Source organism: Bufo gargarizans, chromosome 1 (assembly GCF_014858855.1).
Source record: "Bufo gargarizans isolate SCDJY-AF-19 chromosome 1, ASM1485885v1, whole genome shotgun sequence".
Lineage (NCBI taxonomy): Eukaryota > Metazoa > Chordata > Amphibia > Anura > Bufonidae > Bufo > Bufo gargarizans.
In genome coordinates, this window is record NC_058080.1 from 321,510,521 (window position 1) to 321,529,647 (window position 19,127).

At 43.9% G+C, this 19,127-nt stretch overlaps 1 protein-coding gene across 2 annotated transcripts in view; it reads left to right on the forward strand.

The window, feature by feature from the left end:
• ARHGEF18 (Rho/Rac guanine nucleotide exchange factor 18) overlaps positions 1 to 19,127 on the forward strand; it is a 534,361-nt gene that overhangs the window by 383,391 nt on the left and 131,843 nt on the right. For both annotated transcript variants that reach the window (XM_044305773.1, XM_044305780.1), the window contains one exon: positions 8,546 to 8,705. In XM_044305773.1, the coding sequence (XP_044161708.1) occupies positions 8,546 to 8,705 (160 nt within the window). The remainder of the gene's footprint in view (positions 1 to 8,545; positions 8,706 to 19,127) is intronic.

Here is a 19,127-nt window from a genome sequence, read left to right on the forward strand (position 1 = left end):
TAATTCTGTGGTCCTGGCCTAGTAGCGACCGGACATCTTACATCATCGCACGGCTGAGGATTTCCCCCATCCTCAGCCGTGACAATGACAGGGGGGTGATCACCCATATAGACTCCCTGATCACCCCCCTGTCATTGATCACCCCCCTGGTAAGGCTCCATTCAGACGTCCGTATGATTTTTACGGATCCATGGATACATGGATCAGATCCGCAAAACACATGCGGACGTCTGAATGGAGCCTTACAGGGGAGTGATCAATGACAGGGCGTGATCAGGGAGTGTATATGGGTGATCACCCCCTGTCATTGATCACCCCCCTGGTAAGGCTCCATTCAGACATCCGTATGATTTTTACGGATCCATGGATAGGATCCGCAAAACACATGCGGACGTCTGAATGGAGCCTTACAGGGGGGGTGATCAATGACAGGGGGTGATCAGGGAGTGTATATGGGTGATCACCCCCCTGTCATTGATCACCCCCCTGGTAAGGCTCCATTCAGACGTCCGTATGATTTTTACGGATCCATGGATACATGGATCGGATCCGCAAAACACATGCGGACGTCTGAATGGAGCCTTACAGGGGGGTGATCAATGACAGGGGGTGATCAGGGAGTGTATATGGGATGATCACCCCCCTGTAAGGCTCCATTCAGACGTCCGCATGTGTTTTGCGGATCCGATCCATGGATCCGTAAAAATCATACGGACGTCTGAATGGAGCCTTACAGGGGGGTGATCAATGACAGGGGGTGATCAGGGAATCTATATGGGTGATCACCCGCCTGTCATTGATCACCCCCCTGTAAGGCTCCATTCAGACGTCCGCATGTGTTTTGCGGATCCGATCCATGGATCCGTAAAAATCATACGGACGTCTTAATGGAGCCTTACAGGGGGGTGATCAATGACAGGGGGGTGATCAATGACAGGGGGTGATCAGGGAATCTATATGGGTGATCACCTGCCTGTCATTGATCACCCCCCTGTAAGGCTCCATTCAGACGTCCGTATGTGTTTTGCGGATCCGATCCATGTATCTGTGGATCCGTAAAAATCATACGGACGTCTGAACGGAGCCTGACAGGGGGGTGATCAATGACAGGGGGTGATCAGGGAATCTATATGGGTGATCACCAGCCTGTCATTGATCACCCCCCTGTAAGGCTCCATTCAGACGTCCGCATGTGTTTTGCGGATCCGATCCATGTATCCATGGATCCGTAAAAATCATACGGATGTCTGAATGGAGCCTTACAGGGGGGTGATCAATGACAGGGGGGGGTGATCAGGGAGTTTATATGGGGTGATCAGGGAGTTTATAAGGGGTTAATAAGTGACGGGGGGGTGTAGTGTAGTGTGGTGTTTGGTGCGACTTTACTGACCTACCTGTGTCCTCTGGTGGTCGATCCTAACAAAAGGGACCACCAGAGGACCAGGTAGTAGGTATATTAGACACTGTTATCAAAACAGCGTCTAATATACCTGTTAGGGGTTAAAAAAAAAATCACATCTCCAGCCTGCCAGCGAGCGATCACCGCTGGCAGGCTGGAGATCCACTCGCTTACCTTCTGTTCCTGTGAGCGCGCGTTCACAGGAAATCTCGGGTATCGCGGGATGACGCGCCGATGCGTCCAGGAGGAACAAATCAACCACCTCCCGGACGCATCGGCGCGTTAGGCGGTCGGGAGGTGGTTAAAGTACGATCAATAAAGAAAGAACTGGAGATGCTGCCGTCGCCTTTTGTTGATTACTGATCTGATGACTGCTGAGGATCTGCGGTTTTGACTTGGCTGATGCATTTCGGTGTGGTCGATGAGGTCTGTGAGTGCTGCTCTGCAATTTATGTTTGTACAGTGAAGAAAGTCGGATATCAGCGTCACACATCACTTGAATTTGTCTCTTATCTAGGGCTAAGCCATAAATGTATGTTATTCTTAAAGCTGAAAGGGGTTTTGAACCCAGAAACACTGTATATGAGGCAACTGCCTTACCACTGAGCTATAGGCTTTCCTTGCTTGGGATTTTCTTCCTCTGATGTGATTTATCATAAAAAAATACAGTAAAGTCATTGTGACGCTGACTAGTCAGGAAAGTCAGACATCAGTGTAACACATCACTTGAATGTGTCTTTTATCTAATGTTTAAAAACATTAACTTGTTGTTTTAAGGTTGCTGATGGGTTTTTAACCCACAAACTCCAGTGTACAGACCAGTAACCTATCCACTGAGCTATGCACTCACATAACACTGTAACATGTTAGCTTACAGCATTTCAGACATGGAGCCAGAAGCTCAGCTATAAACTTTCTTTGGTTGTGTGATTTAGCATATAAATACATAGTATACAGGTCAGACCAAAAGTTTGGACACACCTTCTCATTCAAAGAGTTTTCTTTATTTTCATGACTATGAAAATTGTAGATTCACGCTGAAGGCATCAAAACTATGAATTAACATAACAGAAAAGTGTGAAACAACTGTAAATATGTCATATTCTAGGTTCTTCAAAGTAGCCACCTTTTTGCTTTGATTACTGCTTTGCACACTCTTGGCATTCTCGTGATGAGCTTCAAGAGGTTTTCACTTCACAGGTGTGCCCTGTCAGGTTTAATAAGTGGGATTTCTTGCCTTTATAAATGGGGTTGGGACCATCAGTTGCGTTGTGGAGAAGTCAGGTGGATACACAGCTGATAGTCCTACTGAATAGACTGTTAAAATTTGTATTACTCCTGCCCAGTCTCTGCCATTGCCCGCTTTCCAAGTCTCCTGCCTCATTGATAGGTCCGGACTTGGAGGACGGGCAAAGGCAGAGGCTGGGGGAGGAGTAAAGTGAAAAGAAGGCAGAGCAGCCTGGGCACTTACACACAGAACTCCTCCCCTGGGCACTTGCGAGTGCTCATTTGCATATCAATTAAACTTCGTTTTTCCTGCTGGTGCAAGTCTAAAGACAAAGACAAAGGTACCGTTACAATCCTGTATATATGTGCTACAGAGCCATGTAAGCACTGTATATGGCCATATGGAGGTGACAGACTCCCTTTAATCACCTCCCGTCCGCCCATAGGATATAAACGTCTGGGAGGTGGATCTCTATTTCTGAATGGACGTTTTAAAACGTCCGTTCAGAAACTGCAGTTGCACGCTAATCGTGCAGCTGCTGATCGGGTTGCTCGCTGTCAGTGACAGCAGGGCAACCCTAAGAGAAGGCAGGGACAGTGCCCAGGTGTCCCTGCCTTCTAGATCGCTGCATACACAGCGCTCGCCGAGCTATGCGCTTCCTGTTCCAGCCCGGCGGTCATGTGACCGCCGGGACCGGAGAGTGCAGGAGCTGTGTGAGGTCTTTCACAGACCTCGATCAGCCCTGCACTGAGGCTGTACAGCGCTGTATTGCGCTGTACAGCCTCTCTGGGGGGTGTATTTTTCCTGTAACTGGGGCTACTATGTCAGCCCCAGTTACAGGAGAAATCAACAGTGAAAATAAAAAAAGAAAAAGTGAAGTAAATGTCCCCCAGAGGTCTTGTATGACCTTATGGGGGACAAAAAGTGTAAAATAAAAAAATAAAAAAATAAAGTGTTGAAAAAATAAAATAAAAAAAAAGGTTTCACATGTAAAAAAAAAAAAATTCTCCAAGTAAAGAATTAAAAAAAATGTTAAAAATAGAAAAAATTAAATAAAATAGACATATTTGGTATTTCCGCGTCCGTAAAAACCAGCTTTATAAAAAATATCACATGACCTAACCCCTCGGGTGAACACCGTAAAAAAAAATAAAAAAAGGGTCAAAACAACCAATTTTTGTCACCTTACATCACAAAAAGTGCAACACCAAGTGATCAAAAACGCATATGTCCCACAAAATGGACAGCTCTGTAGTATACACTTGAATAGAAAGGCTTTTTGCTAGGAACATGAAGGGGTGTACCTACCAGTTATGGCTTGTGTATGCCATTGTATACCAGACACCCTATTCCTTGCAAGGACTAAGGGGCTATTACCAACATTCGCCTAGCCGTCATAAAAACCATCTGGTATGTGATATGCCGCAGGGGCTCCTCTTTTTGATCCTGCTGCGTTATCCTAATTGCATTTGAAAATTGTCCTCAACACACTGTACCCCATACCATCTTATACCCCTTATCCCGATCATTGTTATACCTTGTTGCTGCTTTATATAGAGTCGCCGTTTGTATCATCTCTATTCTTAGCATATGAATGTTGTGACATTCATCTGAGCTCGTCTTTACAGAGGGGGCGGGTTAATGGGGGCGGGATGGATGATGCGGCGGTGCCGCGCCTCCTGTTTCCTCATTGGCCGCCCTAGAGGCGTGACTCAGAGATAGGGGAGGAGGACTCTCCTTATATATCGTGCGTTCGAGCGGCCGCGTACGGCCACTCCGTGCTGACAGCTGCAGCCTCTGTTATGGAGGTTTAGCAGCTTATTCTGTTTGTCCCATACCCACACACTTAAGCTCCTGACGAGCCACATAGTGGCGAAACGCGTCGAGCGTTGTGGTGACGAACGTATGTTTGCCATATGTGATTTGTATTGCGCCCACACTGCAGTTGAGGTCTGTGGGATCGCAGCCCTCTGCAGCTGATGAGCAATTGCAATTAAGCCTGTCTGTTCCATCCAGCTTAGACCAGTGTCCCTTGATTCGTGCCTGCAGGGCCGACACTCATACATCTGATTCAACCTGAACGGGTGGTTTTTAATGAGGTCGGCTTCTGTGGGCAGATGTCTATCAACGGATTAGCCTATTAACTTTAGTCTAGGGCACTATCAGCTGGTAATGGTACAGAGCACGTTGTCCACAACACGGTGCATACTTCAGGTTGATTGGATCCAATACGACCGCATGGTCTAACGACTCAGCCTTCAGTAACGCACTAGTAGCGGACCTTCTAGTGACCCCATCCACTTTGGAATGTTACCGCTTCATACGGCTTTATGCGTCATCATACACTGATTCAATGGTGGTTAGGTTGTGTCCTAGAATTTTATATAGATGAAATCCCCTTCCCCTTTCCCCTTCTATGTGAATGAATAAAGTATTAGTTTTAGCAGTAAATATAGCGTTCCGAACAACAGTGATATAATGAATAGAAAGGAACCGTCCCACTGAAGTGAATAAGACAGCTTGTAGTTACACATGCTCACCGCTGTGATGTTGACTGTGAGCAAGTAACCAATGAAAGCTGAGCTGGCATGGAGCGCGGCCTTCTCTTCAACCGGCTGAGGTGCCAGGTGTCGGACCCCCGCCAATCTGAAATTGATGACCTACCCTGAGGATAAGTCATCAATATTAGAATCCCGGAAAACCCTTTTAACCCCTTAAGGACCCAGGACGAGAATGCTCATCCTAAATTCCTAAATGGCCGGTACTTTGTGCCCCAGGACGAGCACTCTCGTCCTGTGGTCTTTCCCCCCCCCCACATGTGCGGTGCCACGATCAGCAGCAGGGATCCGGCTGTTACTGACAGACAGATCCCTGCTGCATCCACCAGCATCGATGATAACGCTGATGCCGATGCGCTCCCTCTCCTCATTCATGACAGGGAACCGATGGTTGCCATGGCAGTCCCAAGCCATTAAAAGGCCTTGGGGCCCGGCATGTACGGAGGCCTATGAGGCCCAGCCCCCAGCCTGGGCTCATAGGCAAACAATCAATGTATTACACTGTGTAATACACTGATAGTCAATGAAGTACAATACAGATGTATTGTGCTGCATTGAAACAGGGATCAGACCCTGTAATGTTGAAGTCCCATAGTGGGACAAAAATAAAAAAAATGAAAAAAGTTTTTCAACAATACAAAAATTTAAGTTTCAATAAAAAAAGTCCCTTTCCCATAAAAATAGAAAAAAACATAGACATATTAGGTATTACCGTGTGCGTAACCACCTGCTCTATAAAAATATCACATGATCCACCCCGTCTGGTCAACACTGTAAAAGATAATAAAAAATTGTGCTAAAAAAAGCCATTTTTTTGTCACCTTACATCACAAAAAGTGTAATACCAAGTGACCAAAAAGTCATATGTACCCAAAAATAATACCAATCAAACAGTCATCTCATCCCGCAAAAAATGAGACTCTAACTAAGACAATCGCCCAAAAAATAAAAAAAATTGGCTTTCAGAATATAAGGACACTAAAACATAATTTTTTTGTTTCAAAAATGCTTTTATTGTTTAAAACCAAAATTTATTTCAAAAACACATACTAGGTATTGCCGCATCCGTAACAACCTGCTTTATAACAAATATCACATGAGCTAACCCGTTTGGTGAACACCTTGTAAAAATTAAAAACCGTGCCAAAAAAGTGTAATACCAAATGATCAAAAAGTAGTATGTACCCTAAAATAGTACCAATCAAACCGTCATCTCACCCTGCAAAAAATTAGATTCTACCTAAGAAAACTGCCAAAAAAATAAAAAAGATATGGCTTGCATAAAATGGAGACATAAAAACATTATTGTTTTTCTTTCAAAAATGCATTGTGTAAAACCAAAGTAAATATTAGAAATAGACAAATTAGGTATCGCCGCGTCCGTAACAACCTGATCTATAAAAATATCACATGATTTACCCTGTCAGGTAAAAACCGTAAATAAAATAAAAACTGTGCAAAAAAATCAATTTATTGTCACCATACATCACAAAAAGTGTAATACCAAACGATCAAAAAGTAGTATGTACTCCAAAATAGAACCAATCAAACATCACCTCATGCTGCAAAAACTGAGCCCCTACATAAGATAATCGCCCAAAAAATTCAAATAATATGGCTTTCAGAAAAAGGAAACACAAAAACATGATTTATTTTAAAAATGTTTTATTATGTAAAACTAAAACAAAATAAAAATAAAAGTAGACATATTTGGTATTATCATGTCCATACCAACCTGCTCTATAAAAATAGCAATAGTAATATAGAGCAATCAGATGTCATATATACCACAAAATAATACCAATAAAAGTGTCACCTTATCCTAAAATTTCAAAAATGTTGTAACGTTTTTGGAGTTTCTACTTTAGAGGTGCATCAGGGGCTATTTAAATGTCATATGGCAACTTAAAATTATCCCAGTGAAATCTGCCCTCCAAAATCCTGCCTTCCATATGGCACTTTCAGTCTGCGCCCTGCCGTGTGCCCGTACAGCATTTTACGGCCACATGTGGCGTGTTTCAGTAAACTGCAGAATCAGGGTAATAAATATTGAGTTTTATTTTGCTGTTAAGCCTTGATATGTTACAGGAAAAAAAATTATGAAAATCTGCCAAAAAAGTGAAATTTAAAAATGTAATCTCCTTTTTCCTTTAATTCTTGTGGAACACCTAAAATGTTAACAAAGTTTGTAAAATCAGTTTTAAATAAATTGAGGGTGTACAATGGGGTCATTTATGGGTGGTTTCCACTATGTAAGCCCCACAAAGTGACTTTAGAATTGTGGTGGTCCTTAAAAAAGTGGGTTTTGGAAATTTTCTTAAATTTTTTCTTCTGAAATTCTAAACCTAAAGCAGATAAATTCATTTTTCACTATCATGAAGTACAATGTGTCGCGAGAAAACATTCTCAGAATGGCTTAGATAAGTGAAAGCATTTCGAAGTTATTACCACATAAAGTGACGAATGTCAAGTTTTCAAAAAAACGGCCTGGTACTTAAGGTGAAAAAAGGCAAGGTCCTTAAAGGGGTTGTCCGGGTTCAGAGCTGAACCTGGACATACCCTTATTTTCCCCCAGGCAGTCGTTTGATGTTGGCATCGGAGCATCTAATGCTCTGATGTGCTCCCTTGCCCTGTGCTAGATCGCACAGGGCAAGGTCTCTTTTGTTTTCAATAACACACTGCAGGGCGGAAACTTCCGCCCGGCAGTGTGTTCAGTGACGTCACCAGCTCTGATGGGCCCTACTGGCTAGGGCACAGCTTAATCCCGCCCATCAGTGCTGGTGACGTCACCGGGCTTCCTGGCAGCCCCATGGAGAGCCCTTGTACGTCACCGGATCTCCAAAAAAAAGCCTTTGCCCTGCGCGATTTAGCGCAGGGCAAAGGAGAGCATCGGAGCATGACCTGCTCCGATGCTCAAGTCAGGGGGGCTGCCGGGGTGAAAATGGAGGTATGTCCGGGTTCAGCTCTGAACCCGGACAACCACCTTAAGAGGTTAAATATGAAAAAAGATAAACACTAAGGATTAAAAACAAAAAAACACAAACAAGTAAGAGGAATAAGCCAATATAGAGGAACATGTCCTTAAACTGTAATAGGACAACACACCTAATATATAAAATGGCCTAACTGATTAGCTTCTATGAGCACAATCTTGGCAAATACAAACAAATATACAATACAGTACAGATCATGCCATTAAGGGGAAAAAAGCAGGCAACCCCAAAGATGCAATATAACCAAATGTCTGAAAATAAGTAAGGGTACCAGTGAACAATGTGGTGAGGAAGATCAACATATCGTTGTGACTTATGGCTTCACCTGATAACCGTGCTTTAATATTATCACTCCTTTGTCTTCTAGGGTAAGATGAAAGAGCAGCTGAAAGAGAAGGGCACAGATATGAAGGACAAATGGATATATACCAATGGGCATGAGCTGGTGCCAGGCTACTTCTCAAGTCACGCCAAATGCACTTTATGCACCAGATCACTTGTAAATAGGCGTGGACTACAGTGCATGCGTGAGTAGGCACTGCTTGTTTGCTAGAAGGGTGGGCACTGCCACATTACATTTCCTTCTTAAATCTCTCTTTGAAGCATTCTAAGCAGAACATTGTCATTGTTTGCAGCACATTAACATAACCTTCCAATGGAATGGAATTGTCTGTGAGAACAATGGGGGTAATTTACTAACGATAAAAAAAAAAAGGCACAAGGTCAGTTTTTGTGACTTTTTAAACACTGGGGAGTGGTAGGGGCTGGGCTAAAGGCCCCGGCAAATTCACTAACATGTACACCTGGAAACAGATTTCACTACAAATGCATAGACTGCCGCAAGATTCTCCTAATTTACGATAATGCCTGTCCCTCATCAGAAATTAGGCGCATCCTCTGGCAGCGCAGGGGGTATCCCCTGATCTTTGACAAATGACCCCCAATGTTTATTCAGTATGTCCGTTCTGTAGCCTCACAAAAAAAATTGAACGTGTCCTATGCTTGTCCGTTTTGCGGACAAGGATAGGCATTGTTACAATGGATCCGCAAAAAAAACGGATGGCATACGGACTGCAAAACACATACAGTCGTGTGCATGTAGCCTAAATTTATCATAGTGCTGTCCTAATCCTTTCTAAGGAAAAATGGTGCACATCGACTAGGCCTGTGATGGCTAACCTCTGGCACTCCAGCTGTGGTAAAACTACAACTCCCAAGATGCTAACTTGCTTGGCTGTTCTCAGAACATAGAAATGAATGGAGCACGCTGGGAGTTGTAGTTTCACCACAGCTGGAGTGCCGGAGGTTAGCCATCACTAGCTAGGCTGTCACTGTTTCCTGCTGTTTATACTTTGCTGGTACTGTACTACGCTGCGATTTTTCCACATGGGAATCTGCGCAGAAAAAAACATGTATTCCAAAATGTCTGCAGGTGGCCTTATGGTCAGTTTTCTTCCAGTTAAGAGAGAGTTACACTAATCGCTTTATTACTGGAGTATAGTTGTAGCAATGGGCCTATCTAACGGCATATAACTAATCCTACATGTATTTGATATTGTTCACAGGACACAGACCTTTCTTTTATGCCATTAGATGCCATTCTTATCATTTTTTTCCCAAAGGCCTCATGCCAACGAACATACGGGCACTGTGCCTGTACTGTGGACGGCAAATGGAGGTCCCATTGACTTGAATAGGTCCGCAATCCACAAGATATGGCCAAAGATACATATGTTGTATCTTTTGCAGAGTGGAGGCACGGATGGGAAGCCCACAGAAACACTATGAAGCGCTTCTGTGGGATTTTAGGTCTGTGCCTCCACACTGCAAAAGATAAGATATCTTTTGCCATATGTTGCGGGTCATGGACCCATTCAAGTTAATGGGTTCGCACCACAACAGGGGATTCACATGGCTGTTGCCCAACATGGGTACGGAGCCCTTACGTTCGCGGGCATGAGCCCTAACTGTTACAAAAGATTTCAAGACAAAACATTTCTAAAACCTTCACCATATGTTTGTACCGTCAAAATAGATGCTATTTGTGCCATTTATCTACTAGTTGGGACCACAAGACTTCAAAGGACTGGAGCACATTTTGGCAGCTTATTTTTCTATTGCTACTCCTATGGCACCGTACTGCCAGTACAGATGTTGTACAGCACCAAAACATTACAAGTTCCTTCAAAGTGACTATTTTTATGTTGTCCCCCTAAGGTACTGATTTTGGGGAAATTTTGACATTTTAAGCGTTTTCCTTTTTTAACTTTTTCTTTTATAAATGAAAAAATATGCATGCTTTTGTATATTTAAAAAGCTAAAAAATCCAGCTATACTAAATATTGCTAAAACAAATACCTCCATATTTTTTTTAAAGAAAACAAAAAGGAAAAAAAAATGTGTATGTTTGTATATTTTACACTAACGCTATACTATCGCCAAAACTAATATATATTTTTTATGAACAAATAAGGGGGGATGTGTGTATGTGTGTGTAATGTAGTCTGCTATACTATTGCTAAAACTAGTAACTATAGCTATAACGTTAGAATTATTTATTTTCCTTATTTCACATTTTTTTATTAATGATTTTATTTATTTTTTACTTTTAATTTTTTTTATATATCAAAAAAGGGAATTAACCCCTTTCTGCCCTGACTGTGAATATTATTAATTCACAGACTGCAGACTCGCAGTTCATTTTACAGCCAGCAGGGGGCATGCTGAAATCACAAAGAGCGCTCCCCTGCAGTCTTTTATACTTTATACTGCTTTAAATCGTTGCAGCAGGGTGCTAAAAAGGATGCCACTCAGCGACACCGCCTCTGCTGGTCTTGGCACCCCTTTTTGTGACCGCAGCAGTTTAACCGCCTCCGGACCGCCTAACGCAGATTCGCGGTCCGGAGGCGGCAGCTGTAGGCAGAGTGACGCATTGGCGCGTCATCTCGCGAGACGCGAGATGACGCGCTCAGCCGGCCCGCACATGCGCATCGCGGGCCGGCATTTCTTCCAGGGGGGTCGCGTCATCATCTTGCCAGCCAATGATCGTGGCTGGCAAGCTGATGATTTTTAAAAAATCCAATCAAAAGCCAGTTAACACATCATATTAGTAAATATGATGTGTTAAATAACTTCCCTGCTCCTCTGCTGGTCCTTTTTGTCGGTTGGTCTCAGCAGAGGAGCAGGCTTCAGAGTGAGTACACCAAACACCACACACTTTAGCCCCAGATCACCCCCCTGCACCCCAATTAACACTTTGATCACCCCTTGATCGCCCCTGTCAATCACCTAGTTAAAGGAAAGCGTATCGCTAATCAGCATTTGTACTTTTATAGTATCTGTAAGTGATCAAAACTGATCACAGTCAGATCTATAATAGTATTAGTGTCACCTTAGTTCGCCCTCCACCCAAAACTCAGTGTTTGCCCGATCAGGCCTGATCGGTCGCCCACACGTGTGTTCACCCACGCCCGCCCCGCTGCAGTGACAAAAAATATATATTTTTTGATCACTGCACATTTACTTTACACGCGCTGCGGCGATAAAAAAATCAGTTTTGATATTTTTTATCAACCGCAGCGGCCTCCGGTACTTCGCTAGTGCTCCATTTGTAAGACAGGCTTTCTTTTTTTCTTAGGTAGTCTCAGGGAATACCCCTAAGTTTAGTTGCCCAAATGTCAAACAGGGGGTATTCTTCTGAAGAGGCCTACAGGCTTCTGACTCAGTCGGATGAGGAATGGGAACCCTTATCTGACGAATCCAGCAGGTCAGAATATGAACCTGTAGAAAGCAGTGGCAGTCTGACCCAAAGTTCGGATGAGGAGGTTGAGGTCCCTGATAGCACCAGGCGTACCCGGCCCCGTGTCGCTAGACCACAGGTTGCGCAGGATCCGCTTCAAGGGCAGCAGAGTGGGGCTGGCGCTGTTGGATTACGTGGTGAGGCATACACCAGCAGCGCAGCCCTCCCTGGACCTAGTACCAGCACTGCCGTACAACATGGTGAAGTGGCGAGCACCAGAAGGGCAGTTGAAGCTGGTACGGTGGCACGTGCAGTAGTTACCCCGTCGCAGCCACCTCACAGACAGGCCCGTAGACCCCCTAGAATCCCTGAGGTGCTGGCAAATCCTGATTGGCAGTCCCCAACTTCAGCCGCACCTGTAGTTCCCCCTTTCACCGCCCAGTCTGGAGTTCGGGTTGAGACAGCTCAGATCGGTTCGGCCCTGGGATTTTTTGAGCTGTTCTTGACTGCGGAGCTCTTGGACATAGTCGTGGCAGAAACAAACCGGTATGCCACACAATTTATAACCGCCAACCCGGGAAGCTATTATGCCCAGCCTTTCCGGTGGAAACCAGTCCAAGTTTCCGAAATTAAAACTTTTCTGGGCCTTCTCCTCAACATGGGTCTAACCAAAAAGCATGAATTGCGGTCATATTGGTCCACGAACCCAATTCATCACATGCCCATGTTCTCTGCTGCCATGTCTAGGGCACGATTTGAGGCCACCCTGCGTTTCCTGCACTTTAGCGACAACACCACCTCCCGTCCCAGAGGCCACCCAGCTTTTGACCGGCTCCACAAAATTCGGCCCCTCATAGACCACTTCAACCTGAAATTTGCAGATTTGTATACGCCAGAGCAAAACATCTGCGTTGACGAGTCCCTAATACATTTTACCGGGCGCCTTGGCTTCAAACATTACATCCCAAGCAAGCGCGCCCGGTATGGGGTCAAATTGTATAAGCTCTGTGAAAGGGCCACAGGCTATACCCACAAATTTCGGATCTATGAGGGAAAAGATCAGACCCTGGAGCCGGTCGGTTGCCTTGACTACCTGGGGAGCAGTGGGAAGACAGTCTGGGACTTGGTGTCACCCTTATTCGGCAAGGGGTACCATCTTTATGTGGACAATTTCTACACAAGTGTGGCCCTCTTCAGGCATTTGTTTCTAGAACAGATTGGCTGCTGTGGCACCGCGCGAACTAGTCGCACGGGCTTCCCCCAACGGCTCGTTACCACCTGTCTTGCAAGGGGGGAGAGGGCTGCCTTGTGTAACGAAGAACTGCTCTCGGTGAAATGGAGAGACAAGCGTGACGTTTACATGCTCTCCTCCATTCACGCAGACACGACAATCCAAATTGAGCGAGCAACCCGTGTCATTGAAAAGCCCCTCTCAGTCCACGACTATAACCTTCACATGGGAGGGGTGGACTTCAATGACCAGATGTTGTCTCCGTATTTAGTTTCCTGCAGAACCAGACGCTGGTATAAGAAGGTGTCTGTATATTTGATTCAATTGGCTCTGTATAATAGTTTTGTTCTCTACAGTAAGGCTGGGAGAACAGGATCCTTCCTCAAATTTCAGGAAGAGATCATCGAGAACCTCCTGTACCCAGGAGGTTCTGTGGCCCCATCCACCAGTGTAGTTAGCCGTCTACACGAGCGACATTTCCCCAATGTAGTTGCCGGTACCTCAACCCAACCATCACCCCGAAAAAGATGTTGTGTCTGTAGCAGGAGTGGAATAAGGCGTGACACCCGCTATTTCTGTCCTGACTGCCCTGACCTATGCTTAGGGGAGTGTTTCCGGAAGTACCACACACAGGTACACCTAGCATAGGGATCACATCTCACCAGGACAGGCACACAGGGCTATTAGGGCCCATTCACACAGAGCTGCTGCAAACCTCTCCTTTCACCTGGGACAAAGTGCATAACGCACTTCGCCACATCTTTGGGTGATTTGCGCTTTGCACATTGTCCCATGGGGAAGGAGAGGTTTGTCCTATAAAGGTAAAAAAAAATACAAAATCACCAGTAAGCAAAAAGGTTAATGTTCAGTTCAAAAAGTTAAAGTTTTTATGTTCTGTTCAAAAGTTAATAAAATTATTGCGTTGCGGCCTGGTTTTTTCTTTTTCTTTTTTTTTTTTTTTACCTTCCAGGTGGACCAACCGATCGACTAGCTGCAGCACTGATGTGCATTCTGACAGAAGCATTGCGCTGCTGTCAGATTACACACAAGTCGGTGTATGCGACGCTGCAAGACGAGATTTCTCCTCTGCAGTAAAAGATACGTTTGCCGAGGCATATGAGCTGAGGAGGAGGTGGTGTTCCTATGCTTTGGCAAACACTTTGTATATAAAAAAAAATTAAAAAAAATCCCGGCAATGATTTTTTCATCCGCATTGATGTGAATGGAGAAATCTGGTTTGCCAGGGCATATGAGCTAAGTGGGTATGGATGTTGGGCGGAGCTCCTATGTCCTGGCAGACGCCTTTCCCCTCCTTTTTTTTTTTTTGGCAGAGATTTTTTTCATCCACATTGATTGATGCGAATGAAGAAATCTGTGCCGTTCTTTTTTTTTTTTCAGCCCAGAGGCTGAACGGAAAAAAAAAGTCTCATTACCTGTATGCTCAATATAAGGAGAATAGCATAAACTCCTAATGCTGGCCATACATGTAATCATTGCGGAGACCCTCAAATGCCAGGGCAGTACAAACACACCACAAATGACCCCATTTTGGAAAGAAGACACCCCAAGGTATTCGCTGAGGGGCATATTGAGTCCATAAAAGATTGACATTTTGGTCCTAAGTTAGCGGAAAGTGAGACTTTGTGAGAAAAAAAAAAAAAAAATCAATTTCCGCTAACTTATGCCAAAAAAAAAATAATTCTATGAACTCGCCAGGCCCCTCATTGAATACCTTGGGGTGTCTTCTTTCCAAAGTGGGGTCACATGTGGGGTATTTATACTGCCCTGGCTTTTTAGGGGCCCTAAAGCGTGAGAAGAAGTCTGGGATCCAAATGTCTAAAAATGCCCTCCTAAAAGGAATTTGGGCACCTTTGCGCATCTAGGCTGCAAAAAAAGTGTCACACATCTGGTATCGCCGTACTCAGGAGAAGTTGGGGAATGTGTTTTTGGGTGTGATTTTACATATACCCATGCTGGGTGAGATAAATATCTTGGTCAAATGCCAACTTTGTATAAAAAAAATGGGAAAAGTTGTCTTTTGCCAAGATATTTCTCTCACCCAGCATGGTTATATGTAAAATGACACCCCAAAACACATTCTCCAACTTCTCCTGAGTACGGCGATACCAGATGTGTGACACTTTATTGCAGCCTAGGTGGGCAAAGGGGCACACATTCCAAAGAGCACCTTTCGGATTTCACAGGCCATTTTTTACACATTTTGATTGCAAACTACTTCTCACGCATATGGGCCCCTAAAATGCCAGGGCAGTATAACTACCCCACAAGTGACCCCATTTTGGAAAGAAGACACCCCAAGGTATTCCATGAGGGGCATGGCGAGTTCCTAGAATTTTTTATTTTTTGTCGCAAGTTAGTGGAATATGAGACTTTGTAAGAAAAAAAAAAAATCATAATTTTCCGCTAACTTGTGACAAAAAATAAAATATTCTAGGAACTCGCCATGCCCCTCACGGAATACCTTGGGGTGTCTTCTTTCCAAAATGGGGTCACTTGTGGGGTAGTTATACTGCCCTGGCATTTTAGGGGCCCATATGCGTGAGAAGTAGTTTGCAATCAAAATGTGTAAAAAATGGCCTGTGAAATCCGAAAGGTGCACTTTGGAACGTGTGCCCCTTTGTCCACCTTGGCTGCAAAAAAGTGTCACACATGTGGTATTGCCGTACTCAGGAGAAGTTGGGGAATGTGTTTTGGGGTGTCATTTTACATATACCCATGCTGGGTGAGATAAATATCTTGGTCAAATGCCAACTTTGTATAAAAAAATGAGAAAAGTTGTCTTTTGCCAAGATCTTTCTCTCACCCAGCATGGGTATTTGTAAAATGACACCCCAAAACACATTCCCCAACTTCTCCTGAGTATGGCGATACCAGATGTGTGACACTTTTTTGCAGCCTAGGTGGGCAAAGGGACCCACATTCCAAAGTGCACCTTTCGGATTTCACCGGTCATTTTTTACAGATTTTGATTGCAAACTTCTTCTCACGCATCTGGGCCCCTAAAATGCCAGGGCAGTATAACTACCCCACAAGTGACCCCATTTTGGAAAGAAGACACCCCAAGGTATTTTTGGATGGGCATAGTGAGTTCATGGAAGTTTTTATTTTTTGTCACAAGTTAGTGGAATATGAGACTTCGTAAGGAAAAAAATATATAAAAATCATCATTTTCCGCTAACTTGTGACAAAAAATAAAAAGTTCTATGAACTCACTATGCCCATCAGCGAATACCTTAGGGTGTCTACTTTCCGAAATGGGGTCATTTGTGGGGTTTTTCTACTGTCTGGGCATTGTAGAACCTCAGAAAACATGACGGGTGCTCAGAAAGTCAGAGCTGCTTCAAAAAGCAGAAATTCACATTTTTGTACCATAGTTTGTAAACGCTATAACTTTTACCCAAACCATTTTTTTTTGCCCAAACATTTTTTTTTAATCAAAGACATGTAGAACAATAAATTTAGCGAAAAATTTATATATGGATGTCGTTTTTTTTGCAGAATTTTACAACTGAAAGTGAAAAATGTGATTTTGCAAAAAAATCGTTAAATTTCGATTAATAACAAACAAAAGTAAAAATGTCAGCAGCAATGAAATACCACCAAATGAAAGCTCTATTAGTGAGAAGAAAAGGAGGTAAAATTCATTTGGGTGGTAAGTTGCATGACCGAGCAATAAACAGTGAAAGTAGTGTAGTGCAGAAGTGTAAAAAGTGGCCTGGTCATTAAGGGGGTTTCAGCTAGGGGGGTTGAAGTGGTTAATGACACGGGTTGCCGGCAGATCACAATGTAACCCGACACTTTTAAACATAGGGTTGCAGTTAAGACCCTACCGCCACAATGTATAAAGTCTGTGGCGGTAGGCAAGGGGTTAAGGTAATTTAAGTCTGCTGTGTGTCTTTCCTTTACTGGAAGAAAACGCACCATAAATAGGGGTATGTTGTTGCCGCACCTAAAACTAAGCACAGCTGCGATGCGTGGCAGCACCCTTAGGCCTCTTTCACACGAGCGAGTTTTCTGCGTGGGTGCAATGCGTGATGTGAGTCCTGACCCATTAATTTCAATGGGTCTGAGTACATGAGCGTTTTTTCCACACATCAATTCTGCGTTGCGTGAAAAACATAGCATGTTCTATATTCTGCGTTTTTCACGCAGCCCTGTCCCCATAGAAGTGAATGGGGCTGCGTGAAAAACGCATTGCATCCGCAAGCAGGTGCAGATACAGCGCATTTTACACTGATGGTTGCTAAGAGATGTTGTTTTTAAACCTTTTTTTATCACGCATGTGAAAAACGCCATAAAACGCATTGCACCTGCGATGAAAAAACTGAACAACTGAACGCAATCGCAGACAAAACTGACTGAACTTGCTTGCAAAATGGTGCAAGTTTCACTGAACACATCCGGAGACAATCCAGCACTCTCGTTTAAACAAACGTATTGGTTCCATTCCATGCATTGGGGACCGCAACGTCTGTGCGTCGGCCGGGACTGATCCAGACCCATTCAACTTGAATGGGTCCGTGATCCTTCTGTTTCGCAAAAAGATTGAACTCTGTAGTGCTTCTGTGGGGTTCCTTTCCGTGCTTCCGTTACACACTGCACCGCCTCTCCAGATTTGTTCCCATTAGCCGGACCCCACAGTATGTGCCAGCATCGGTGATAACACCGATGCCGATGCATTAACCCTCAGCATGCCGCGGTCAGCGCTGACCGCGGCATGTGCGGGGTGTGTGGAGGGAAGGAGCTCCCTTCCCTGTCCCCATCAGGTCCCCTGTCTTCCTTAAGCATCGTGCTGCCTTCCCTGTTAGCCTGTGAGATCCAGCCCCCTGGATCTCACAGGCAGGAAGGCAGTTACAGCCAATGCATGACAATATCACAAAAAACACATGATCCACCATGTCAGGTGAACACAGACATTTTTTGGTCACCTTGCCTCACAAAAAGTGCAATACCAAGCAATCAAAAAGGCGTATGTACCCCAAAATGGTACCAATCAAACCAACATCTCAACCCGCTACCTAAGACAATCTCCAGAAAAAAAATATGGCTCTCAGAAAATGGCAACTCTAAAACAAGATTTTATTCTCTTCAAAAATTCATTTACTGTGTAAAACTTAACAAAAATAAAAATAATAGACACATTGGCCATTGCAGCGAACGTAACAACCTGCTCTATAAAAATATCACATTATATGCCACCTCAGGTAAATATTGTAAAAAAAAGTAAATAAAATAAAAGCTATGCCAAAACTGTTTTTTTTTTTCACTTGCCTCACAAAAAGTGTAATACCAAGCGATCAAAAAGTCTTATGTACCCTAAAATGGTACCAATGAAAATGTCACCTTGTCCCACAAAAAATGAGCCCCCACATAAGACAATCACTCTAAAAATAAAAACCAATAGTGCCCATAATGCCATATGGCACTCCTTCCATTCTGAATCCTGCCATGTGCTCCCATAGCAGTTTACCACCACATATGGGGTGTTGCCGTACTCAGGAGAAAATGGGTAGCAAATTATGGGGTGCTTTTTCTCCTGGTAACCCTTATGAAAATGAAAAATTTGGGGCTAAAGCAACATTTTATTGGAAGAAATTAAACTTTTTATTTTCGCAGCCAAGTGTTTCCAAATTCCGTAAAATGCTTAGCGAGTCAAAGTACTCAGCGTCCCCTTAATATATTCTTTGAAGGTTGTAGTTTCCAAAATAGGGTCACTTTTTGAGGGTTTCCACTGTAGGGGTACATCAGGGTCTCTTCAAATACAAAATGGTGCCCAAAAACCATTAGAGCAAAATCTGCTTCCAAAATCCATATGGTGCTCCTTTTCTTCTGACTACTGCCAGGGGCGTAGTTATAGGGAGTGCAGAGGTAGCAGTCGCTACCGGGCCCAGGAGCCTGAGGGGTCCAAAGACCCTTGTGCCACATAAGACAATAGGCATTATAAAAAGTGCATGCTGG